General features: G+C 50.3%; 1 protein-coding gene, 1 long non-coding RNA gene and 1 pseudogene across 10 annotated transcripts; all 3 read right to left on the bottom strand.

Moving 5' to 3' along the window:
- Positions 1 to 1,807: 1,807 nt before the first annotated feature.
- Positions 1,808 to 2,910, bottom strand: Gm41637. The gene is made up of 2 exons (XR_877035.1): positions 2,872 to 2,910; positions 1,808 to 2,131 (listed from the first exon to the last, which is right to left on the bottom strand). It is a non-coding gene; the product is annotated as a predicted gene, 41637 (long non-coding RNA).
- A 4,720-nt stretch (positions 2,911 to 7,630) lies between these two features.
- Haao (3-hydroxyanthranilate 3,4-dioxygenase) lies at positions 7,631 to 25,264 on the bottom strand. 9 transcript variants are annotated; one of them, XM_030249442.1, is made up of 12 exons: positions 24,075 to 25,264; positions 22,920 to 23,105; positions 19,479 to 19,557; positions 19,134 to 19,230; positions 15,084 to 15,167; positions 14,755 to 14,861; positions 11,758 to 11,847; positions 11,474 to 11,517; positions 11,062 to 11,207; positions 8,610 to 8,678; positions 8,110 to 8,192; positions 7,631 to 8,004 (listed from the first exon to the last, which is right to left on the bottom strand). In XM_030249442.1, the coding sequence occupies exons 5-12, from the start codon at positions 15,141 to 15,143 to the stop codon at positions 7,926 to 7,928; spliced, it is 678 nt and encodes a 225-aa protein (XP_030105302.1). In that variant the 5' UTR covers positions 15,144 to 15,167; positions 19,134 to 19,230; positions 19,479 to 19,557; positions 22,920 to 23,105; positions 24,075 to 25,264; the 3' UTR covers positions 7,631 to 7,925. The 9 variants fall into 9 exon arrangements, 7 of the variants coding, with proteins under 7 accessions (XP_030105302.1, XP_030105301.1, XP_006523526.1 ...); XM_030249441.1 differs by lacking the exon at positions 19,134 to 19,230 and adding an exon at positions 23,311 to 23,379; XM_006523463.4 differs by lacking the exon at positions 19,134 to 19,230.
- On the bottom strand, positions 20,049 to 20,390 carry Gm19260 (predicted gene, 19260; annotated as a pseudogene).
- Positions 25,265 to 26,563: the final 1,299 nt, after the last annotated feature.

Consider the following 26,563-nt stretch of genomic DNA (forward strand, 5'->3'; position numbering starts at 1 on the left):
CCTTGTGTCACGACATTCTTCCTAGGGCTAATGGCTCAACGAGGGGGCTGTCTCTCTCTCTCTCTCTCTCTCTCTCTCTCTCTCTCTCTCTCTCTCTCTCTCTCTCTCCAGGCTTTGGTACCTGGGGGACCTCATCTAAAGGACACTATGCCTCTTCCTGTGTGTCCCTTCCTGTGTGTCCCTTCCTGTGTGTCCCTTCCTGTGTGCAGGGTCTAGGAGAGGTCACCCTAACTCTCAGCAATCTGTCCCCAGGGTTGAATGCTCTGCTCTGTCTCACCAACCACATCCTGAGAGCGTGGTGGTTTCAGGAAGCCATGCCCCCAAATATGTGCCTCTGACTTTGTGCCATCTAGGCTTTGGGTGAGAGCAACAGGCGCACCTCGCCCCATTAGTCACGCACAGGGCCACTCTGGCCAGCGCTGAACCCTGGGAACCCACACTAGGGTGCTTGGGAAAGCAAGGAGAGGACTGATGTGCCCCGGCCCAGGACTGATATGTGACTGAGCACACTGCCTCGGTTACTCTGCTGAGGCAATTTTAGGGAAAAGCACACACGAAACCCTCCCAGCCTATGTGCGGGACCCTTCTTGTGCTGTGTGATAGATGGTTAAAACCAAGGGGCCAAAAAACAAAGCAAAACCAATGGAGATGGTTTATTTGTTGGGTTTGTATAGGTATTGTTTAATTTTGTTTTGTTTTGTTTTGTTTTGTTTTTCGAGACAGGGTTTCTCTGTATAGCTCTAGCTGTCCTGGAACTCACTCTGTAGACCAGGCTGGCCTCAAACTCAGAAATCTGCCTGCCTCTGCCTCCCAAGTGCTGGGATTAAAGGCATGCGTGACCACCGCCCGGCGTATTGTTTAATTTTTAAATATTTTTTTTGTTCAGGTATGTATGTACAATGTATGTATGTATGTATGTATGTATGTATGTATGTATGTATGTATGATGTATTTATGTATATATGTGGGCTTACATGTGCCATGGAACACATATGGAAGTCAGGAACAACTCCTACCAGTTCCTTCCTTCCACCACGAAGGTCCTGAGGTTAGAACCTAGATTGTTAGGTCGGGTACAAACACCCTGCCTGAAGAGTATTTGGACCCAGAACCAATAGACATGGAAAGGGTTGGCTTTTTAGATTGGCTCCCTTGTCAAGCAATCACATTTCCTATGTCATTATTTTTTAAAGATTTATTTATCACACACACACACACACACACACGCACACACACACTCACACATACACTGTAACTTTCTTCAGACACACCAGAAGAGGACATCAGATCCCATTACAGATGGTTGCAAGCCACTATGTGGTTGCAAGGGAATTGAACTCGGGACCTCTGGAAGAGCAGTCAGTGCTCTTAACCACTGAGCCATCTCTCAGCCCTCTAAAATATTTCTTTAAAAAAAGAATAGGAAATGACTTTCTCTTTATTAGCTGCCATCAACTGCCAGTGGCTCCTCTGGGGGGGGGGGGGCACATGGTGAGCCTCTTGACCCTACCCATACTGGAGCTTTGGCCTTGTGTAAGTAACCACAAACACTGTGAATTCATGTGTACAGTGGCCATGTTGTCCAAATGATGCCATTTCACAGTGCTCCTCCCCACCCACTGCCCTTACACACTTGTAATACATTGCCATGTCCTACTTAGGACAATACACAATCACTTTTCCTCAGCATTCTGGCCAGTGAGTTCTGCACCTTTGTATTACCACTGCAAAAAGAAGCTCCCCTGAGCAAGGCTGATGACGGCCACACAAATCTATGGATGTAACAATAAATATTATTGGCTTAGACTTCTCAAAAACCTATTTTAATAAGGGTTCTAGTCCACCACCCACCAGAGGTAATGGAAGAGAAAGGTTAATTAGGGAACGGGGGTTGTGGACCTGTTTAGTTTTGGGGGCTATTCCAATATCCGTTGTCAGCAGTCCAGTCCTGTAGCAAACACCAACACAAAGCAGCAGCAGCAGTCCAGTCCATTCGGCAATCACCAGTCACGAATCAGCAATGGCAGTTGGGTTTGGAAGAAGCCACGGGGTTCCACCAGCCAATCAGCCCAAGTCCTCGGAAGCAGCAAGAAGCCACAGGAATATCACAAGTCCTTGGCTGAGTTACTCTCTACAAAGTCATGACAGGCGAAGATGAGCAACACGATGTAAGGTAAGCTAATACAAGAGCCTCCTCAGCGAAGACTAGTGAACCAATGCCAGAGCCTCCTCCCACTGTCTGTGGGGTCATAGTTATAGTCTTCCTAAACATCACACATCCTCTCACCTGTGTCTGCTTCAGCAACACATTCTCTCACCTGTGTATCTGCCTCACAAAACATAACTGAGTTTCCAAAAAAAAAAAAAAAACCCAGAAATTTCCACTTCAAAATATCTAGAAGGTAATGTGATAACACGCACAACCATTTACCAAGACAACTGTAATAACATCTGCTCTAAAGCTTGTGACACCCTGGCCCAGACACAGCTTCTGACCAGGTTTATAGCAAGCATGAATCCCCATCTCTCTAAAACACACCCCTTCCTGCTGTAGACAGGCTGGATTCACACACCCACCCACTCCCTTTAGTTTACAGTTGAGTATCCAGACTCAAGCCAGACTATCATTTACAAACCTTGGGAAGTCACCCAACCTCTCTGTACCTCAGAATTCTCATCTGTAAAATGGGATAGCAGTATCTATCTTGGGGCTAAAGAAATTAGCACATGTCTGGTGCTTAGACCAGAGCCTGGCATACAGTGTTTATTACAGCTAGCTCATTCTTCTTCTGTCTTACTCAGGGTTTGAATTCCTGCACAAACATCATGACCAAGAAGTAAGTTGTGGAGGAAAGGGTTTATTCAGCTTACACTTCCATACTGCTGTTCATCATCAAAGGAAGTCAGGACTGGAACTCAAGCAGGAGCTGATGCAGAGGCCATGGAGGGATGTTGCTTGAGTGGACATGAGATATTATTTGTGTCAAGTTGACAAGGGGTGGATTGTAGTGGCTATTCCTGGTTGTCAACTTGACTGTATCTGGAATGAACTACAATCCAGAATTGGTAGGCATACCCATGATCCTAATCTGGAGGCTGGGAGAGAGAAGTTTCTGACCTGGATCTTGGTGTGGAGATCTTGAGGCAAAGTGGCTATGAATTCCAGAAGATTAAGACAGGGAGATCTCCGAGTTCAAGGTCAGAAACTTCTATCTCCCAGCCTCCAGATTAGGATCACTGGTGAGCCTTCCAATTCAGGATTGTAGTTCATTCCAGGTATAGTCAAGTTGACCACCAGGAATAGCCACTACACCTCCCTACCTCTGTTCTCTCCTCTCCCTCCTCCTGAAACTATATTTGATTTTTTTTTTTTTTTTTTTTTTTTTGTCCACAAGATGACAGAACCCTGAAACCACCCAAACCTCAGTCCTCTGCGTACTGCACCTTGTCTCCCTCTCCTGGCAAAACAACTGAAAAGGAGGAGAAGTGTGTCTCCATTACTTCCAACCTCATTAGTGCCTCAACCCATTATAGAGCTTTATGGTTTCCCTCTCCTCTGGCCCAACCACTCTGAGAACTTGCTGTCAATAAAGTCACTAATGGCTGTCTAAAGTACCAAAAATCTGTCATCCAGTCTGCGTGGCTTGAGCACTCAGAGCTGTGGTCACCTCCCCTCCCCCACCCTCCCTATCATCTATTTCGAGACACACTTAGACATCATTCCTAGCTGCCTCTCCCCACAGGTTGGCCTTGAAGCCTTCACCTTCCTGGGTGCTGGGATTATGGTCATGTGCCACCTCCCCTACCTTAAAACTTATATCCTGAAAACCCTTTCTTTCTTTCTTTCTTTCTTTCTTTCTTTCTTTCTTTCTTTCTTTCTTTCTTTCTTTCTTTCTCTCTCTCTTTCTCTCTTTCTCTCTTTCTCTCTCTCTCTCTCTCTCTCTCTCTCTTTCCCTCCCTCCCTCCCTCCCTCCCTCCCTCCCTCCCTCCCTTCTTTCCTTTCTTCCTTTCTTTTTTTAAAATATAGTGCTGGTCAGGGCATTGTGGAATTGGGGTGTCCACCCCAGATGCCGGACACAGCAGGGCTGCTTGTGTGCTTAGCTCTGTGGACTGGCTTTCCCGAGGCAGGCAGTTAGCAGGCACTGTTGAAAATGTTCTGCTCTTGCCAACAAATGGTGGTTTTAGTCCATCTTTTCTAATGGAAATCCAGAGCTTTACTTGGGCAAAGAGACTGCCTTCCCTTACATTCTTCTTTCCTTGCAAATACCCGAGCCTTCTATTTAAAATTTCCTTCTGAGCCTTTTTTTCTGGATCTTTCTTTTTGTGTGCCCCCTACCCACAGGGACTTTTAAGAGGCGGATCATGGTCCACTTTGCTCTCTTACTAAGAATCTCACCCATTACCATTACCCCTGCCTTCCTGTTCCAGTTTGAGGACACTCCCGTGTCTTGTTTCCCTGGAGACTTTCCACACCATGCACCGAGGCTTGACCTCCTGCCCTGTAAACCTGATTGTCCCCCAGAATGGTCCTGAGCCACTGCCTACCTACCACCAGCCATTATCCCTGCTTAGCCCACCGGTGCCTGCGACCTCTGTGCTCGTTGCTATGGTCTGTGTCCAGGCCTTGGCCAGGAATCACAGCCCGAGGTCAAGGAGAGCTCTCCGCCTTCACCTCTGTGTGGTCTGTGTGTGTGTGGTAGGGTGCGCTTGGTGAGCATTAGTGACTGTTGGGCCCTCGCTTACCACTTACCAGTTCCACTCGCCCCCTCACACGGAAAGCAATGGATGACGCTACATCGTACCCTGGATAGGAACAGCTTACGCTGGGAGAAAGAAAGAGAAGCTACAGAGTGCTGGTCTACATTTGCATCGTGTGGACCAGAGCCCCAACATCTCCACTTTACCTCACACCCCTCACCACTGCTCTCCTCATTGTACAAAGGGAGTGTTCTCCTTTCTTCCTCTCCCCTCTCACGTGCCCCCTTCCCGTTCCCCGTATGTACGTCCCTCCTCAGTCCTCTCATGTTCCATCTTCTCTCCTGTAGCTGGCAAGGGTCAAGAGTCATGGTTTCCATTCCTTAAATGGAAGAGCAAGTCCAAAGAAAGGTACACTGAGCCAGACCAAGGGAGCCCTCCTTTCCCTGGGGAGTGTAGTGGCAGCCTAACGTCCAGCCTCAGGGGGGGTAGGGGTCCTTTAGAGAAGTCAGGCCTGGGGAAGTTGGGGCAGGTGGCAGTGGGACTGGCAAGCTCAATGGAGACAGAGAGTATAGCCAGAACCACAGGGAAATTCCAAGGCTGGTTAGGAGCTGGATAAGGACAGCTCATGCCTGTCCAAGGTAGGCAAAAATGGCTGTGCAGCAGTGAAGGGCATCCAGACATTTCCCTCATGTTAGTTTGAATTGGAGCAGCCGGCTAATTGTAGATGTGTTGACAGAAAGGTCTCCAGAAGAAGGGGATGGAGATGGTGACATGTGGTCCCCTGCAGCACCAGGGCTGCTCTAATCCTGTAGAGTACACACCTGGGTAGACTCCTGGAAGACAGGCACTCTGGGTAGCCAGCAGTGACAGTGACAGTGGCGTGAATCCACTGGTGGTGGTGTCAGCAATTCCGTAATGGGAGAGGCAGCCGACTTGGAAGCGTTTGATCTGACTGAGGCTGGCTGGCCCGGGCTTGGCCTCCTGCTCCCTGGTAGAGATACTCCTGGGATGGAAAAGCCACAGTGAAAGCCAAGGGAGGGGGCAGGTGCAGGAGAAGGCAGTGCAGACAGAAAGGCAGCCAGGGACAGACAGGGGTGACCTGGAGGCTGGGCAGGGGACCCACAGCCCTTCCTGCCATCTGGCTTTCCTCTGAGATCACTGGTGAGTTTTCAGAAAGTGGGAAGTGGGTAGAGGCACCATGCACACTGGTTTCAAAATACGTGCATCCATTGTCTCTTGTCTGGCCTCCATCCTGCCTGCTTTCCCCTGTTTTCCACTCCACAATGTCTCTCTCTTGGGCCTCTGCCTGGCTCTGACCCTGAGACCTGTGTGATTCAAACATGTCTAACATGGATTGACCCCCACCCCAGGGGACTATGGAGAGGGAATTCGATCCCATGTGAAAGACCCAGAGCCCTGGAGAGCAGAGGCCCCCACCGAGGCACCCTGATCATCAGCGTCACAGTAGCAGTAACGCCCATTTAGGGGAAACTATTTCCTTCTGGTCAAGAAAATGCACTCTCTGACTTGGGGGAGACCTAGCATTCTAGCTGGGAAGGGCAATCAACTCCTTGGCTAACGTGGCTAGGGAGGTAGATGTTTGTTAAGCCATGTTAAGGGGATTGGAGGGACGCGTTTTCCATTGATGACGCAGTGCCATTTCCTTCCCAGAATTCCCATCTGTGCTGCGGTTGCCTGTGGAGTTGAGGCCCAATTGCTCTGTTAAGTCTTTTCTTCAGGGAAGCACGGCTCTCCCGTCCTCTTGCTACCACTGTTCTAATCAACCTTCTCAGAAGCCCAGGCTTCCTCACGTGTCTCTGAAGCACGTCCCGTTTCCCCTTCTGCCATTCAGCTACATGTCTGGCCTACCTCAAATGGCAGCTGCTGGGATTTACAGCTTTCTCGCTATGGCTGGGGGGTGGTGGGGGGGCATATTTTAAATGTTAAGAAAATTGTCCTCTGTAAAATCAGGTGTTATTGTCACCTTTGTGGAGAGCATTGAAGAGAAAACGAGGAAGCCTGGTTGTCCTTTCCTGACAGATGGAGCCATTCCTTCTGTGTTCTGACCCCCCCCCCCCCCAGCATCTCTAGACATGGCATGTTCTCTTCCCAGATCTGGGACAGAGAAACACACTGGTGCCACCAAGCACGGACCAGGCCACCCTGGACAGTGGACATTTGAAGGCACCAGTGTGGTCCTTCTTTGCTTATAGAAAAGCTTTGGGATAGGAAGGTGCTGATGTCATATCCTTCAAGGCCAGAAAGCTCCCTCAGCCAAGTCAGGTCCCCTTTGACCTTCTGTGGAGTGTGTCAGAGCAGTGAGCCACCAGGCTAGGGCAGGGAGACTGGGCTCTAGTTCCCTTTTCTTGAAGCTCTGCCTCTAAGCCTAGGTTTGTTCTGTGCAGATGCAGGCTCAGTATTGTCAGCTTCTCACTGAAGTCCCTCCCTGAGCCCAGGCTGCCCAGGAAGGCCTGCTCTGTGCAGATGCAGGCTTAGTGCTACAGGCCTCTTGCTGAAGTCCTTCTCTGAGCTACAGATGTCCCACTTGCCTTTCCTCCACTTGTAGAAGCTATGACAGTGATTACCTCTGGGGGTGGGGAACTCTGTGTTTGAGGTATTTCTGTTTTCCATAATTAGCATAACATAACTTCTGTGGTTGAGAAAGAAACTCAGCAGAGTGGGGGTTTGTTGTTATTTTTAAGTATGTTAACAACTAAATGAATGAACAGGGAACAGAGGGAGAGACAAAGAAGCACGCGGCTTTATAAGCAGGATGCGGAGCGGGTGTGGATCAGGGTTGCATGCACAGGGAACCACCTATCCACAAGAGGTGATGACACACATTAACAGGCCTTCTAACTCCCTGTGGCAACTGTTGTCCCCAAGTAACACATGACAGGGGAACACAGGTCTGCCACCTAAAACTCGCAAGTACTCATTCAGCAGGATGCCTTTATTGAGAGATTTCTTAGTGTCAGGCTGCTGGGCACATGGGGACAGTGTAGGGCTATGGCTGTTAGAAGATCGGGGACTGCTGATGTCCTAGGAGTCTGGCATCCTGGGCTGAGCTAGGCAGGAGGGTTGATGCCAGTGACAGCTCTCAACCACTCAAGGGGCCTGCTGATGTCCATGGAGATGCAATGAGGCTGAAAGAGCTGTCTGGAAATGGGCAGCTACCAGGTCATTACTCAGGCACCCTGTGGCTGCTTGGGGCGCACACAGGAGGGTCACCACCATGGCTTCTTACGGGCAGGGTCTTGTGTCACAGACAAGGCCACAGAGCCTTGTGCTCGCTCCCACACATACCTGTGGGGACACAGATACATAAGAGTCAGGCAAGGCCAGAGCCCAAGGGTTCCAGGGAAAAGGGCATCATTGTCATGGCTTCAGAAAGTCCTGGCATATACTCACGAGGTTCCAGCAGGCACCAGCAGGCTGTCATCTGGGGCCAGGGCTATACACTGCCCTCCCATTGTCACCTTAGAGGAGCCCTCCTGTGAGAGAACAGCAGAACCAAGTGAAGGCTGATGAGGCTGAGCTCAAGGCCAGCCTGAGTGAATTAGCAAAACCCTGCATTGAAATAAGAAAAGTGTGTGTGTGTGTGTGTGTGTGTGTGTGTGTGTGTGTGTGTGCACATACATGAGTACATGCATGGTGGGTGTGGGAACGGGGAAGCAGGGGGTGTTCAATGGTAGAGCTCTTATAAGGAGGCCATAAGTTCCATCCCCAACACTACAAAACCACAGAAGAGGCTGGGGGCACATCAGGCCTCAACTCTCGCTTTCATGTCCCCGAGTCTGCCTCGCAAGAAGGCCCTGAGAGTAACTCTCACTATGGGAGCCTGAGGTCCAGGGACAAACCAACCCCCATGGACAGGAAATGGTGCCACCCAAACCTGGGATCCCACTTGCCTGTTGCCACAGCCACACATCCACATCCTGCCTTGGGCCTTTGCTGCTACCTTGTCCGTGGGCAATGACCTGGGGAAGACAAAGCAGAGCGTTTTGGGATTCTGCTCCATTTGGGAAATAGTCACAACCCTGGCCCTTAACCATTATCACCTTCGAGGGACAAGATGTGCCCACTTCCACAGCCTCCTCCCCATGTGACGAGCCTACTCGTCAGGGATCAGAAAGGGATCACACACACACACACACACACACACACACACACACACACGCCCTCATGGGTGTCACCAGCTCACACTCAGACACACCCAACCCGGGCCCCCAGATTTCCACTGCCCTTCCTGTGAAGTGTTCAACGTCTGACTGGGGAGAACATGAGGCTGGGGCCTGCTGGCCTTATGATTAGCGAGAGCCTGCGCTCCTGCAGGCTGTAAGGAGGGGTTAATGGCAATTGGCAAAGGAGAGCTAGAGCAGGTAGACACAGAGTAGGAAGAAGCCATTAGCTACGGCTGTGGTGGGTGGAGCTTTGGGCGTCCCTAGTACTGGAAGAGCAGTCTAAACCTGTGTTCTGCCAGCCTCCTGCCCTGGAGTGACCACTGTTTAACTTTTAAGTCTTCCTCCTCCTCTTCCTTGCCCTCTTCCCTCTTCTTCTTCTCCTCCTCCTCTTCTTCCTCCTCCTTCTTGTTCTTCTTGTTGCTGTTGTTGTCCTCCTCCTCCTCTTCCTTCTTCTCCTTCCTTTTCATCTTCTTTTTCATCATCATGATTATCTTCATCATTACCATCATCATTATATGTGAATGTATGATGTGTGTACATGTGGTCATACATGCATGACTTGTGGCATCAGCTCTCTTTCCACGTTTTTGTGGGTCTCAGTTATCAAACCTGGATTGCCAGGCTTATACAGTAAGCATCTCTGATAGTTTGTCTCTGCTTGGCCCAGGGAGTGGCACCATTAGGATGTGTGGCCTTGTTGGAGTAGGTGCATCACTATGGGCGTAGGCTTAAGACCCTCATCCTAGCTGCCTGAAAGCCAGTATTCTGCTAGCAACCTAGAACTCTCAGCTCTGCCTGCATCATGCCTGGATGTTGCCATGTTTCTGCCTTGATGGTAATGGACTGAAGCTCTGAACGTGTAAGCCAGCCCCCAGGTAAATGTCCTTTATAAGACTTGCATTGGCCATGGTGTCTGCTCACAGCAATAAAACCCTAAGATAGCACCTTGACCCAATGAGCCATCTCGCTGACTCCTGGTGACAGGCTGTGCCATTGGAAACCCATCACACATGCGAATAGCAGCATCCTTGTAGGTGTTCTCTGGCCCAACATCACAATGAAAGGCTGATGGCTCTGAAATTCACTCTAGACTTCTCCCCCAACATGTGGGCGAAGCCCCGATGTCTCTAGGACATGGCCCCTCCCTTAGTCTAGTGCAGCAGAGTTCTGGAAGCAGCTAGCAGTCCAGCCTCCTTGCTAGCCTTCCCACCTAGCTCTGGCCAGCCTCGGCTGCTTACAGGGCTAGGCTGTTTCAGTTCTTCTGACCTTTATGTTTCTTCCTCCTCCAAACCACTCCCTCCACCTCCCTCCTGCAAACCCTTACACTAGCTTTACAATTCTACCCAGGGCCGGAGAGATGGCTAAGTGGTGAAGATCACAGAGACCCCAGACTCAGTTCCCAGTACATTCATACGCATCTGTGACCCCAGTTCCAGAGGGTCTAACGCCCTCTTCTGGCCTCCACGGGCACCAGGCAAGCACATGATGTACGCATATGCGGGCCAACACCGATAAGCACAAAATAAAATAAACAAATCTAAAATTTTTAATCAAACATTCTAGGTGCACATGACCTCCTCCAGTTATTCTCCTATGACTTTCTGTTTTTCTCTAGTAAATGAGCTGTCACGTGACTGGCAGTTGTGGGTTAATTTGTCCATAGCAACTGTCTTGTTCTTACCAAAGCCTAGAGCAGCAGGAATTCTAGATGAAAGGCCAGCTTGTATGTTCTCTAACACATTGCTGCCCAGCCTCTGCCAAATAGCTCCCTCTTCAGCTTCCAAGTTCCCACGTGACAAAAGCCCAGGGGAGGTAAGCGATTCCCAGGAAGGTGACAGTGGACATAGAACCTCCCACTCTGTACACAAAGCATCCTTGCGACCATGAAGGCACCCAGAGAACTTCAGTCACAGCAACACTGTTAATCTCGGAGATAGAGAGGGAACAGGAAGGCCGTTCTCATGCCTCTGAAGTTTCTCTCTGTGTGTGTGTGTGTGTGTGTGTGTGTGTGTGTGTGTGTGTGTGTGTGTGTGGGTGTGTGTGAGAGAGAGAGAGAGAGAGAGACAGAGAGAGAGAGACAGAGAGAGACAGAGAGAGACAGAGAGAGACAGAGAGAGATATTGATTCCCATTTCTCAGGTGCTGGCTGGCTGGCTGTTGAGTGCCCTGAGCTGTATTACCTGGGTCTCATAGCTGTCCCCAAACAGGCTTAGGGATGTGCCTGCCTGAAGCTCCCTGGAGTGGCCATCCAGCCAGGCCTTCAATGACATGGGCTTCATGATGGACCGTGTATTCAGCGGGAATGGCAGCTCCTTGAGCAGCTGGTCTGCGCCAGTGACACAGTGATGGAGAGTGACCTTCAGGCTCAGGCCACCCAGCCCCAGTATAGCCGGGACCCAGAAGCCTTAACTCAAGGCCAGTTCGGGATTTGGGTGCAGCCGAATGACTTGGCAGGCATACAGGTTGCTACTTGGTGTTGTCTGCTCAGTACTTTAATTACTAGGCAGAGGATTCAGGAAGAGGCTCCTGGGACCACGTCAAGACCCATCCCACTAGAGAGAAAGAGGGAGGGAGAAAAGCGAGGGGGCTCACCAGGGTTGGGTTTTCCTGTTCGGTATTGCTCAGAGTGGAAGAACCTGCAGGGACCAGGCGAGAGGACGGAACGACAGCATTTCTGTTAAGATGCTGGTGAGGTATATACCCTACGCAGGAGCCAGCCCACGTTCATAGCCCCTCACAGGACTTCATCGTGCTTCCCCTCCCGACCCTGCAGAGTGGCTCGTCCCATCCTGGAGGTGGGAGATTCTTTTAAACTCCCACCCCTGATGGCTCCAGGCCATGGGGCATTGAGGGAGGGGCCCATAATGGGAACTTACTCTTGGATGATGGGTGCTAACTGCGTGCCAAGGTCCTTACAGTGGAACCATTTCTCGAAGAGGACATCCTCAGTGTCCCCCACGTAATACCTGTGAAAACAGAGGTCAAGGGAGCCCACATTCCATCTGGGCAGCTTTGGGGCAGCCTGGTTCAGGCTGGGCTCTGCTTGAAGGCCTCCTGCTGAGTCCAGGCACTGCATAGCTAAGCCGTGTTTGTTACTTTCTGTTGGCACAGCCTAGGATCACATTTAACGCCGGGTGTGTGCAACCCAGGTAGAACTCGAGCTCGGAAACAGAATGACTCGGCAGGGGTTACACAGCCTATGTATGTGGTGGAGCAAGCTACACTCAAGACAGAAGCTGGGAGAGCACTGGAGAACATTCCATCCAAGTGGATTTGTTTTCAGCAAAAAGAAGTTCAAGCTCAGCCTGAATCTTGGACGGGCAGCCGGAAGGGGCTACTGTCTGTTCTTTGGGCTCTGGGTCACTGTAACAGAAATGCCAGCAGCCAGTGCAGCACACACCCCCAATCCCTTATCCCCACCCCCACCCCACCTCCCACTCCCTGACGCCCTACACCTCCCACCCCCATGAGGGACTCTTCTGTTTTGGAGGTGGGAGGTCACATCTGCTGCTTAGAACTTGAGTACATCTCTGGCTTTCTCTGGCACACACAGCCTTCAGTCACCCTTGCCACCCATGTCCCCACGGGCAGAGAGCACCTGGACAGGCAGAGCTGTGCTGCATCTCTGACCCTTACACAACTGGAGGCACCTCTGACCCTTACACAACTGGAGGCACCTCTGACCCTTACGCAAGGCAGGTGCTGGGAACAACTGTCACCAGAAGGCCTAATCCCTGCATCAGTTTCAGATCAGCCCATTTCTTTCTGCTCACCTGACTCTCACCAGAAAGGCAGGGGCAGTTCTCTGGAGACAGAGGCTGCAGACAAATCATGCAGCCATTCGGCTCCTAACCTGAGGCGGAGCTGGCTACCAGAAAGCTTCATTATATGGGGCTGCCGTGCCCTCAGGAATGGTCTTCGGGGCGGCATTTTAATGCCGAGTTCCTGCCTTTTATTAAAGGTCAAAAGCAGCCAGATGAATCCGTTATTGAATTTGCTGTAAAATGTTACTGAGGGCACCAATAACTCACTAGAGTCTCCTCCAAAAAGCACCTCAGAGAGACTCCTATGAAAAGTTAAGTCCCACTATCTGCCTATTCAACAGGCCATTACCATGGACTGGGGCAGCCGTCAGCAGCACACACACACAGATGGAATTTTTAACAGTATGAGAAATACTTGTGAATTTTCCAGTGGGCATGTGACTTCCGTTATGTAAACTGGGTAAATTGTAGCGTCTAGAGTACCTCACAGTTATGTTTTTTCTTACATGGGGAGCTGGTGTGAGTGCCATCATCTGGGTTGTGGAGATCAGAAGGTAATTTTCAAGTTTATGCCTTCCGCCTTGTGGATTCCAGGTTCAAACTCAGGCCCTTGGGCTTGGCAGCCAGTGCAGCGCCTTTCCACTGAGAGGGCTCGTTGGCTCCAGCATTATTATTATTTTTTTAAAACTAAAGACAGCAAAACTTAAAACCATGCATGTAACAAGACTGGAGGGTTGCGAGGGGGAGGTATGAACGAAAAAGGCCACACCTTCGTGTCTAACTGGAGCCCGACAAAGGACTTTTGTTTCTGCGTTTTAATTATGCGTTTGCTCGGGAGGCACGGGAGGAATAAAATTAAATTCACAAACCATAAAATCCTCCCTTAAGTGGCAGGTAATTTTAATTTAGTTCACTTCGGATTCTCATGTTTCCAGACTTCGAGAGGGAATGTGTATGATTTTGACTCATTAAAAAAAAAAAAAAAAGAGTGTTTAAATATGCCCAGTATCACAGAAGGTGTGTGGCAAAGAATTTTGATTCTGGTAATTTATTGAGAAATTTAAAGTTTTCTTTGAAAACTCAAAGCACACTCGAAGAAAAATCTTTGGTTTGGGGGCTTCGAGGACTTCTTCCTTTCAGAGCTTAATAGTCTAGTTCAGTGGTTCTCAGCCTTCCTAACGCTGTAAGCCTTTAACACAGTGCCTCATGCTGTGGCGACCCCCCCACCCCCCAGCCATAAAATTATGTTGTTGCTACTTCATGACCGGAATTTTCCTACTGTTATGAATTGTAGGGTAAATGTTTCCTATGGTCCTAGGCGGCCCTTGGGAAAGGGTGAGAACTGCTGATCTAGACACTGATGGGGAAGGGGAGCCCTCCAGGGCTGGTCCTTCCCCCTTGCTGATCCAGCACCTGCTGGCTCTGCACGTCTCTGTAATGCCTCATCTAGCGAGTTTCTTTACCTGGGCCTCGGTTCTGCTCCAGTAACTGACAGAGCATAGCTCTAGCATGTGCAATGTGCTGGGTCCAGTCCCCAGAGTTTCAAAAACTGCTAGGACCAGTAGTTCACCCAGCCCTAGCCAGTATCACGGGTGAGAATAGGATAACAAACACACACAGCAACTCCTAGCTGGCGCCTGGAACACAGATGTTGCTGGCCAGATGTCCATGCTTGTTATGATCTGGGGTAGAAACACAAGTACATAAGCCAAGGGCAATTTCTGTAGGCCCAGGCTGCTAGCAGCCGCAGTATTTGCCCATACCAGGACATGTGGCTTTTGGGTTCCTCTAGTCTCCCTGTCTGTAGTCACCCCTCGCCACCACAAGGGTCCTAGCAGACCTGCAGAATGCACAAAAGCATGCTTCTGCTTCTTCATGTGCACTGCAGAGACCACTCCCTCCCCTCCTCATCCAAGCCACTCTCCCCTCTCTGGTCAGTCAGCAAACCCAGGGTCTCCATCGCCTCCTGTTGCCAAGTCCTCTAGTCTCTTAGTGGCCAGGAAGTACTTTCTTGAGTCTATCATCGATCCTTCAAGCTATACTTTTGAATGATGCCCTCTGTTGTTAGCTCTTTGATGGCCCAAGCCCCCACCACACACGAGCAATTACCTCAGCCCATCCAGCTCGCTCTCCAGCCGCCTTCTCTCAATCACCAGCCCCATGGTGTTGGCAAACCTCTGCGGGGAGTGGGGCACCCTGGCAGGCAGGAGGAATATCTGCAGGAGTAGAGAACAGGAGACCAGCGAGGCTACAACCCCTCAAGGTGACATGTCCACCCTGGAGCCTACACTCTGCCAGCCTCTATCCTAAGACTATAGGAAAACAGAGGGAATGTTGAGCTGTGCTCAGGAAGGGGGAGCCCTGAGGATGGGCAGGGAAAATGACCAGGGGTGGGTTTCTGCTCGGCCACCCTCTGCTTTCTTTGGGGTCAGCCTCACCTCTCCCTGCCGTATAGGCACGTCCCGGTGTTGCCCCTGCTCCAGGACTCGTAGTATCATGTCTCCCTCCAGCTGGTAAAACACCTGTGGGAAAACCAAGGACCTGAGACCTCCCTGCTCTGCCTCTTAGATCCTTAACTTCTACCCAGGACCTGAACTCTGACCAGAAAACCGGGATAGCTTCCCGAAGGCCTCGGGGCTTATGAATAGCCCCAGCACCCCTGCTCTGAATCCCTTGGACCCCCTGGCCCAGGCCACAGACAAGAAAGTTGGAGATGTACAGGGGTCTATATGCAAATCTGGAACTAGTAGGGGATCCTCAGGGTGCAGCAGGTGCCTGGCAGGGAGGAGGGATGCTGGGTAAGAAGCTCGCCAAAGAACCCAGCGACACAGCAGTGGAGATATTCCTTAACTCAGGCTGGCCTTTCTCATGCACATCAGAAATCTTACAAGCCGAGCGTCTGCATCGTTAGCGTTAGCATCGTTGGCCTGATTCTGAGAAGAAAAGGACGCTGAGGCTCAGAGCAGCTTGTCTATGCTGGTGAGTCTTGGAACTGCAGTTGGGATCCTGGCCTGGGGAGCTCTGGGGCCCTGCGCATCCCTCCAGCTACTGAGGTGCTCTGGCACTGGGCTGTGGCAGTTGACTGCCTAGGTGGATGGACTTAGTGACTGGGCTCTCTCTAGGGGGCTCCTACTAAATATTCTATTTTTTCTTAAAATCCTAACCAGTACCTTATGAGCTGGGCATATGACTTATGTCTCTGTCTCTATTTGATAGGAAGATTGCCTTGAGTTTGAGGCCAGTCTGGGCTATGGAGTGAGACCTTGTTGAAGAAGAAGAAGAAGAAGAAGAAGAAGAAGAAGAAGAAGAAGAAGAAGAAGAAGAAGAAGAAGAAGGAAGAGGAGGAGGAGAGGAGGAGGAGGGGGGAGAAGGAGAAGGAGAAAGAAGGAGAAGGAGAAGGAGGAGGAGGAGGAGGAGGAGGAGGAGGAGGAGGAGGAGGAGGAGGAGGAGGAGGAGAAGGAGAAGGAGAAGGAGAAGGAGAAGGAGAAGGAGAAGGAGAAGGAGAAGGAGAAGTAGAAGAAGAAGAAGAAGAAGAAGAAGAAGAAGAAGAAGAAGAAGAAGAAGAAGAAGAAGAAGAGAAATTATTCACAGAGGATCCTAATTACAGAGTAGTCCATATATAGCATAGGTGGCAGAGTTCATGGCTATGAGGGAAAGCTGGCTATACTTCCTATGTTTTCTACAATGAATGGTGTTTACGTTCATTATTAAAAACAAGCCGTATGATTGAAGATGCAGCGTCACATCAGGATGTTCATTATGTAGTATGTATGAGGTTCTGAGCCTAATCTAGAAAACACACACACGCACACGCACACGCACACGCACTTTATATGTTATTTAATACAAACCAAGAAAACCTAGTAGATTTCTTCATAGGAAACAATTGAGTGTGTGTGTGTCTGTGTGTGTGTGTCTGTGTCTGTGTGTGTGTGACCACTCCTCAGTATAAGTCTTGAGTCCTTTCATGGTGGAATGGTAGAGGAGGGACCTCGGAGTTACGAGGAGGGGCTGCAAATATCAACATGGGAGGAAGGGGCCAGATTCAAACCATTTCCAGGCTGACAACAAGATATTAACAGCCCCCTCACCCCCATAAAAAATCTTAGCTGGGCGTGGTGGCGCACACCTTTAATCCCAGCACTCTGGAGGCAGGGGCAGGCAGATTTCTGAGTTCAGTTCGAGGCCAGCCTGGTCTACAAAATGAGTTCCAGGACAGCCAGAGCAATACAGAGAAACCCTGTCTCAAAAACAAAACAAAACAAAACAAACAAACAAACAAACAAACAAAAGATATTAACAGCCATTGATCAAAACTAGAAGGCAGCAGTGGGATTGCCCAGAGACTTCCTCTCTGATGAGGGGCAGGCTTGGCCTGCAGCAGCGGACATACCCCTGACAGCAGAGTAGAAGATCATCAATAACCCCAGGCAATCCGAAAGGAATTATGTTTCATGGGAAGGAAATGATGTTTGAGACCTAGGGCTAGCTGGAAGATTAAGTGTACTGTTCACACAGATATTAAATTGAGTCTGGCTTCTGTGACCTGGAAAGGACTCACAGGTAGGGGAGCCAGCAATAGGTAGGGACCCACAGCTATGAAGTACCTATTCTGTACACATTGTCTTTTCCACAGGCGGAGCTATGGTCCCATGTGGTACGAGAAAAGGCTCAGACCAAGGGTATGGGATATGGACCTGTCTAGTCATATGACTAGCCAGAGGAACTTCTCCTTCTCAGTCAATTGCCTTCATTCTTGGCAACCACCAGAAAAAGTGGGTTTGAGTGGTGAGTTGGTTCAGGGCACCTAAAGGCTATCACAGAGGCCAGAGTTCAGCCAGATGTGAAATCCAGTGTAGTCAGTGCCAGATACGCTTTAAACATCACTCAGAGTAACCGCTCAGGCTCTGCGTCAGGACAGGCAAGGACAAAGAGGATACTGACACTTTGTTTTGCTCGAGGCTGCCCAGGGACTCAGGAAGACCAAACTCTGCCTTCCTACTAAAAAGTGGATCCAAATATCACAAACCTACCTATAGCCAGACTTCTCTGAGCTACCAAGTATCGCTCCTCATCAAAGCCAGCCCAGCTCATCTCTTAGCCCCCAGCTGAACTGCAGTATGTACTGGCTCAGGACTCATGGGCATGGTTTTACTTAGAGTTATCAATGTTTTCATAACAGGCAAGGAACCTGGAGGCAGGAGCTGATGCAGACGCCATGGACCGGTGCTGCTCACTGGCTTGCTTCCCACGGCTTGCTCAGCCTGCTTTCTTATAGAACCCAGAACCACCAGCCTAGGGATGGCACTGCCCACAGTGGGCTGGGCCAGCTTTCCAGATCTTATGGAGGCACTCTTTCAATTGAGGCTCCCTCCTCTCCCATAACTCTAACTCGTGTCAAGCTGACATAAAAACCAGTTGGAACAGACATATGCTCCGGAGCAGCACAGAGAGACCCTGAGATGAGCAAGGGCAGAGAAGAAGGAGCTAGGCAATGGGGGCCAGGCAGGGTGGACACTGACAGCAGGCCTAATTGTTGAGTGGGGATGAGTCTGCTTGCCAATCAGTAAAGGCCACCTGGGCCTCAGTCACCACAGCCACTCAGCTCTAACCTCTCTCTCTCTCTCTCTCTCTCTCTCTCTCTCTCTCTCTCTCTCTCTGTACTTTAGATTTTCATATCATTTTTCCATCACAGGAAACCCATTTTGAGGGAGGTGTTCGACGGCCAGGAGAAGGTCAAGGTGTGTGGAACTGGTTGTGCTCAGCCCAGACCGTTGCTGCAGGCCTGTTATCCTCTGCCTGCTGCTCTGTTGCCCTTAGTATTTGCCGGCAGAGCAATTCTCAAGGCTTCATGGTGAGCGGTCTTAAGTTTGTGTTGGGAATGTCAGCGAGAGGGGTGGAGGCCCAAACCCTAGAACCAGGTCTTCCAGAAAACAAGAAACAATTCACAGTAGTCTTTGCCTAGCGCACAGCAATCCTGATATATACAGTGTCTGTGTCGCTCAGGAGGGTCGGCTCTTCCTTTTCTTTTCCTCCTTTTCTCCTCCTCCTCCTCTTTCTTCTACTTCTTCTTCCTCCTCCTTCCAGACATATTTTCATTTGCAGCCTAGTTCTCCTTGAACTCCTGACCCTCTTTGCCTCCCTCCTGAGTGTAGGAATACAGATGTGCACCATCACACTAAATTTTTGATACACGCGAGAGTGTGTGCGTGTGCATGTGTGTGTGTGTGCGTGTGTGTGTGTGTGCGTGTGTGTGTGTGCGTGTGCATGTGTGTGTGTGTGCATGTGTGTGTATGTGTGTGTGTGCGTGTGCCTGTGTGTGTGTTTGTGTGTCTTCAGTAAGCAAGTGTAAATGTACAGAATTCAGTCTCCAGACTCTGCGTCATAGAAGTCCTAGCAGTTGGGGGCCCGCCCAGTCCCAACTCTTTCTTCAGCACTGCCCATGCTCTACCTCCCCGGTTCCTTTCCGTCCTCCATTTCTCCTCTACCTGTTGTGTCCTCAGACAATTTGCTCCTTGTGTGAAGGAGAAGGAGAACCTGATTCTGGGATCAAAGGATGATGGAGTCCCTCAGAGTTCGTGTCTCCTGTGAGGGTCAATCACATATTCAGGTTGAAGGAGAGATACCACCACGTAGGCATGAGGTGGGGAGCCTACAGCCTCCTCAGTCAGGATCCCCAGGCACAAGGCAGGAACCCCAATTCCAAGGCAACAATTTTCCCTTCCCATGGGAGTCCAGGTCACTCGCTGTAGCCCTAGGACTCGTCTAGGAAGTGTCTACTCCCCCTACCCTCCGGGTGGCAGCAGGTGACAAGAGTGAGCAGCCTGGCCTACCTCCTCACCCTCTTCAATGTGATAATCCTTCCTGGTATTGGGGCCTCCAACGAACATGATTTTGAGCTGCTCCTGGTGCCTGCAGTGGAGAGGTAAGAAGAGAACCCGAGTCAACTCCTGGGAAGGATGGGGGAAGCAGGGACCTGTGGAGACAGGAAGAGGTCTGATACATTTATCTGAGAGGAGAAGGTCTCCCCCACCCACATTGTTCCGCACGCATTAACGTGTCACCATGTTTGATCGTCTGCATGTCTTCAGACCAACAAAGACACAACACAGCCAAGCATGGCTCTCGGTGACTCTGGGCCATGCTCAAGAGCTTGGGTGACTCAGCCTGCCTGCTGTGAGACTCTTCACCTCTAAGGACCATACTCAGGGGACTCAGGAGACTGTGACATCTAGGAATGGGGCAAGGAGATGTGTGTCTGACAAGTGTTCAAAGCACAAAACACCTCCCAAGACTGATTCAGCTTTATTGCAATCTTGGGCATGGTGGTTGACTTTACTGGGGTTTAGTTTCCTTGTCTAGCAAGGCAGCTTTAATTTATTTCATAAGGGATTTTTTTTTTTACCTTAAGTTTTATTTAAATAACCTCCAGTGAGAACACAGCAGATGATCAACCATTTTCTCACCCCACCCCCGCCTCACCTCACAAGGAGGTATGCAGACTGCCTCTCAGTGGAAGCGGCCTTGGCCTCTGCCTGGCCAGCTGCTGGAGCATCTACAGTGGGGCAGCGTGGGGGAGGAGGGGTTCCTGATAGTCTCATTCACTGACACAATAAGGCAAGCATGCAGCCTCAGAAGCTGTTGTCAGAGCGTTGATACGCACCAAGGCTGGCTCCCACACAAAGGCCTGGAAATTGTTAGTGATATCCTCATTGTTGATGTCCACCCCATACCACAGGCCTCCCCTGCCCCCGTGCATCTGGAAGAGCAGTCTGTGATCTTAACCACCGAGTCTTCTCCAGACCTACCATAAGGGATTGTTGTTGTTGTTGTTATTGTTTTTTGGTTTTTGTTTTTTTTTTTTCGAGACAGGGTTTCTCTGTATAGCCCTGGCTGTCCTAGAACTTGCTTTGTAGACCAGGCTGGCCTAGAACTCAGAAATCTGCCTGCCTCTGCCTCCTGAGTACTGGGATTAAAGGCATGTGCCACCATGCCTGGCAAGGGTTTTTAAAAATGTATTTATATGTTAGATACTTTTATGTTATTTGGGAAATTAAGAGAATGCCCCCACCAGATTGGCCTATGAGCCAGACTGATGGTTTTATTGATTGATGGGGAAGGACCTGGCTCATTGTGGATGGTGCCATCCCTAGGCTGGTGGTCCTTGGTTCTGTAAGAAAGTAGACTGCGCAAGCCATGGAGAGCAAGCCAGCAAGCAACACTTCTCCATGGCTCCTGCCTCCAGGTTCCTGCCCTGGCTTCTTTCAGTGAGGCTCTTATAAGCAGTAAATGTGGAGGTCAGAGGACAACTTTTAAGAGTCAGTTCAGGTCTTCAGGTCTGTGATGGCAAGTGCCCTGCCCATTGGTCCATCCCTCCAGCCATTTTTTTTCTTTTTCTTTTTTTTTTTTTTTGGTTTTTTATTAATAGACTTGACTGAGATATACTTAGAACACATTCAGAAAGTTCTTGAGTAAGCCCATTTGAAAACTATACCCACGTATGACCTCCAGCCACAATGCACAAGCCAGACCCTGTACCTCCTGTGCTCACACAGCTATAGCGTATGAGAGTGGGTGTGAACCTGAGAGAGGATGCCTTGAGGAAACAGGAGTCCTGACAAGGAAGGGTAGATAGTCCCTGCTGTTTTATGTTTTGCTCAATGCAGAGTATGTGAGGTTTTAAGAGTGGGACTTTGGATGCGGAGACTCAGAGCGGGAGAGCATCTGTGAGGACGAAAGTGGACACTGGGTTCATGCATTGAAACCAAGGAACACCACTGATACCAGCAAAGTACCAGAGAAGCTAGGGCCAGGCATGGCACAGACTCGCCATGAAAACTGTCCTCTCAGGGACATGGGCTACTTCATACTGATTGGCGTCCCCTCTCAACAATTCTACAGGGAAGGCATTTTTTTTCAGTTTGCCTCCTGCCGTAAGCCCAGTGTCGGAGCATCGTGGTGCACAGCAAATACCGACTGACTGAATAAAGGGAGGCCCTAGGATCATGATGGCGAACTCGAGAAGTTCTAGAGGCTAGTCTGCTGGGGGTGGGGTGGGCGTGGGGGTAAGCAGGCCTGGAGGCTGGGCAGGCAGTTGCTTCTAACCAGGCTGATGTGGACTGAATCAGAGAAATGCCCACGGGCTTGGAGGGAGGAAGGCTGGGAGGAGTGAAAATGAGAGACAGCAGACAGGGAAGACGTGGAGAAGAGAGACAAAAATGGTAAAGCTCCAAACAGGAAAGCAGCAGTGGCAGAAGAGAGGAGGCTCGGGGGGGGGGGGGGGCTGTCCTGGTTAGCTACGGGGGTATTGCGCAGTGACCAAGAGCATGCGTGGACTTTGTAGTCAAACTCTTCCTGGGCTTGCTCATGGACTCTGTCCCCCTCTAGTTCTGTGACATTGGGAAAGTTACTTATTAAATCCCAACTCATGGGGGGCTATGTGAGAAGTCAAGGAGACGATGTGATATACTTGGCTAGTCTTCCCATTGGGGTGGAAATGTCTGGAGCCATTTGGGTTGGGACACTGCCCACTGGAAATAACTTATAGCCACACAGACACGGGGAGTTCGGGTCTGTGGAGGTGGTGCAAGAAGCTCTGCTGTGGAACTGAGGGAGGGGAGGGGGAGGGGAAGGAGGCAGTCTGTGCTGTAGTTAGAGGAGACTTGGGTGGGTCTGGTGTTTGTGTCCTGGCCTTGAGCCCTGAATTAAGAATCCCCAGGACTAGGGATGCAGCTCCGTTTGGAAAAGTGGGAGCCTAGCATTCACTGACTTCTTCCCTCAGCACCTCAGAAACAGGGTGTTGTGGCACTTGGGAAATAGAAGCAGGAAGATTGGGAATTCAAGCCCCCTCATCCAAAGAATTGTTCATCTGACTCCATAGCTTCGGGGTTTGCCAAGGGTTGAGGTGCTTGGTTCTAGGCCTCCAGGCCTTAAGTTCTAGTCCGGGGCATTGAACACCAGGTTCTCCCCAAGGTGCATGGGGGCAGTGGGTTGGAAAGGTGCTTTCAGCTGCGGAAGGAAGGAATGTCACACCCTGCCACCTCATCTCTCACAGCCTCAGAGACACACAAGCTGGTCTCAGAAGTCATGGCCACAAGTCTGTGGTCTCCAGAAAGAGGAACATACTGAGGTAGTGAAAGAAGAAACAGGTCGTTTTCACCCTCCCCAGAAGAGCACCAAGTGGATGGAACGCAAGGTTAGAGGGGGAGGGGACAGCTGAGGGAAGAGGAGTAAGAAAGAGGGTGGGTTGTAGTCACCGGGTGCTGGCGACTCACATAAGCTTGTTGCAAACCGGAGGCTGAAAGGAGGCCCGATTCTCTTCTACCCAAGACTTCACTCTCACACGGCGTTCCATGGCCGGCAGGCAGGACTCTTCTGCCCACAACGTGGTGGCCAGGTAATCGGGAGGTTGGAGTGATGCGATCTGCGACCTGCGATCTGCGCAGTCTCCTGTTGGCCACCTAGTTAATTAGGTTACCAGAGGTCAAAGAGCTGAGCAATCCCCTGCCACTCTGAGGGGGCAGCTCTAGAGTCTGAGACTACTTGCCCTGCCCCTGCACACACGCCGGAGCAGGGATCAAAGCCCAAGAACAGACCCGCCTCCTGGGACATGGCCAGCATCCTCCCAACACCTAGTTGCTCTGGACCGAAGCTGGACTCTGGTACCTACTGGGCCCATGTAAGATGCAGGACGCTGGGCTTTCAGCTTTTCGGGTTTCTTCTTCTGCCCTGCCTCTAAAGAAACATTGTGTTGGGAGAATAAAGGTTTGAAAATCGGAGACTTTGAGCACAAGGAGGACTGAAGGCAACAGGAGCACACAGAGGCCATCACAGGAGGCAATGAACAGGCTGCATCCAGTCTCCTCCGGAGCACGGAGGTCTGGCCCAGTCCTGCAGATGTGATTGGCTAGACCTGAGATACCCTGTCCTCACCTTGCTTTGCAGCTGAGGCCTGGTCCAGCTCGGCAGCCCTGGCGCCTAGTAGTAGTGGGCAGGAATGAGGTGTCCAGCACTGGTCTGAGTGAGCTCTTTACCCCTCCATGGGGAATTGAACCAGAGTCTTTAGTGTGCTAGGCAAACTCTGCCATGGAGCTTCAGAATGTCCCTGTCCCCTCACACGTCTTGTTTATATTTTATTATTTGGTTTTTGTTTTTGAGACAAGAAATCACTTTGTGACCCAGAATGTTGGGCAGGTTGCTATGTAGCTCAGGCTAGCCTCAAACTCTATCCTTCTACCTCAGTACTAGGATTACAGATGGATGTCACCATAAACCTACAATCCCCACCCTTGCATGTTTTAAGCCACCCACATGTGAAGACCTTTACAGGTGAAGATGGTCCTAGGTGTCTGTCTTATTTAGGGTTTTATTGCTGTGAAGAGACACCAAGACCTCTTATAAAGGACAAAGTTTAACTGGGGCTGGCTTACAGGTTCAGAGGTTCAGTCCATTATCATCATGGCGGGAAGCATGGCAGCATCCCAGGCAGGCATGGTGCTGGAGAAGGAGCTGAGAGGTCTACAGCTTGTTCTAAAAGAAGACAGGAGCAGTCTGTCTTCTAGGCAGTTAGGAGGAGGGCCTCAAAGTCCTCCCCAACCCCACTGACACACTTCCTCCAACAAGGCCACACCTCCTAATAGTGCCACTCCCCAGGCCAAGCACATTCAAACCCACCCCAGAGCCTGCCAGACTAGAGGCTCCTCAGCCAAGGTTGCCCTGGGGCAGGAAACGTAGGAGGAAGAGGGGAAGGCAAGGACCACCTACCCTCCAGGACTCACAATTCTTGGGAGAACTGAAAGGGAGTGAACTACAGAAGTCAGTGCGAGGGAGAAGAAATGGTCTCAGGCCTTTGAGCCCAGAATACAGACTACAGAATAGAAGAATTCCTAGTGGCTCCCTCGTGGCTCTCATGGCCACCCTCGCTTGTCTGCAGCCTGACAGAGTCTCTTCTTCTCAGAATTAAAAGCTCTGCTGGTGTAAGCCAAACTTGGACAGGCTCTCAGCAAGCATCTCACGCACCTGGCAGGGGCCTTCTTGTGTCCTCTCCACCACCCTTGCCCCTTTCTACAGCTTTATCTTTTTGATTATTCACTTGGCATGTTTCAGCTAAGTATTTATTGAAGCATTTCCTTCCAGAACATTGTTTGGTACCTAAATAACTCAAACCTTCTTTATGTTTCCCATCTCCCCGTAGTCAAATGGGTGTAAACAAAACCCAGGCAATGCAGGGACCTATGACCTATGTGTCAGGCTTGTTTCAGGTGCTGTTAAATGGGGAGGAAGGGGGAGGAGTTAAGAAGGTAAGGAGAAGGCAATCGAAGTCACACCAAGGGGAGGGGCTGCTTGCAAACCAGCAGATGTTCTGACACTTCCTACAGAGGACAGAGTGGTAGTTACCCTGTATTTTAATTGATGCAATCAAACGACGTGAGGCTGTACATAGAATTTGAGGACATGAACACTCTAGATTCAAACTAAGATATATTTGTATAATCACTGTGAGAGATGCCCTCTACTTTGGACTATGTGATAAAACACTGTTCTAGGGTACCACGGGCAAGCCTCATTATTCAGATGACTTCAGTGTTAAGAAAATACAGTTCCCCTCTTACCCATGTGTTCTGCCATTGATCAGTCCCCGATTGACTGGGGCCTTCCAGATATTGATCCTTGGTCCTTCCAGACTGTACCTGTTTGTATTTAGCTGCTTTGCCTATTGCTGGAACAAAAAGGGGTTAATTTTGGCTCCCAGTTTGAGGGGGAAGTCATGGCGACGGGAGTTTGAGGCAGCCCATTGTATGGTATCAACGGGCAGGAGGCAAGCTGGATGCTGACCAGTGCTGATGTTCAGCTCCCAGTCGCCTTCTTACTCAGCCTGAAAGGCAGGCAGCTCACAGACTATCGCCACCCACAGTTAGTGTGGGCCTCCCCAGCTCAATTAACTAGCAACTCCCTCACAGATGTGTCAGGAAGCTCGTTTCCATGGTGATTGTAAATCCCATCAAGTTAATAATCAAGATCAAACATCAGGCTGCTCCCAGGTGCCACCTCTTTCCTCCGTATACAGGAGCTTATTTGTGCCATGGAATCAGAGGAAAACAGCATCTACTCAGGGCTCCGATCCCATCAAGGCCTTCCCACTGCTGGTGCGGTCCTGCTCTACCCCCCTGGATTGGGCGGTGCATGAAGACCTTTAGATGCCTCTAAGTTTGGCTGAACATGGCTGTTGATAACAAGCTGATCCCTTAGTCCCTCAATAGATTGAGCTAGTGTGTCAGCAGCTCAGACCTGTTGGTCTGTCCGTCTGTCGGTCTCCCTCCCTCTCTCTCTCTCTACCTCCTTTCATACATTCATTAAGTATTTAAGAACAAATAGATTTCTATGAATAAAAGAAATGCTTCATGGGCTCTACTGGTGAATGGGAGTGGGTTGGGGGTGGGGGGAGGGACACAGGCCACGCCCACAGTCTTCTACAGTACTCTCACAGCACAGTCCAGTTCTGTAATCCTAAGTGTGGGGGGTATTTCTCCCACTAGCACACAGGCAATCAGACTACAGCAGTGCCTGGGGTGGGGTGGGGGCGGCGGGGGACATCGTCATTCTGACCCTTCTGCATGGCTATAGCATTAGACCCCACAGGATGAGAACTCAGTCCCATGAGACTGTCCCCGACTTCAGACCAGCTGCTAAGAAGGAATTTTGGTTTCTTCCTTTCCTTTCTTTCTTTTCAGGTGTGTTCTGTTTGGTTTTAACTTTTCTTTCCTTTTTATCTATTCTTCTCTCACACAGTAGATGGAGACCGCAGTTTTCCTTCACTCCACTCCTCCCAGTCCCCACCACCGCCTTCCCTCTTCCCCAGCTCCACTGCTCCTGTTTCCCTTCAGGAAAGGGCGGGCCTCCCAGGGATATCAACTGAACA

Source organism: Mus musculus, chromosome 17 (genome assembly GCF_000001635.26).
Source record: "Mus musculus strain C57BL/6J chromosome 17, GRCm38.p6 C57BL/6J".
NCBI lineage: Eukaryota > Metazoa > Chordata > Mammalia > Rodentia > Muridae > Mus > Mus musculus.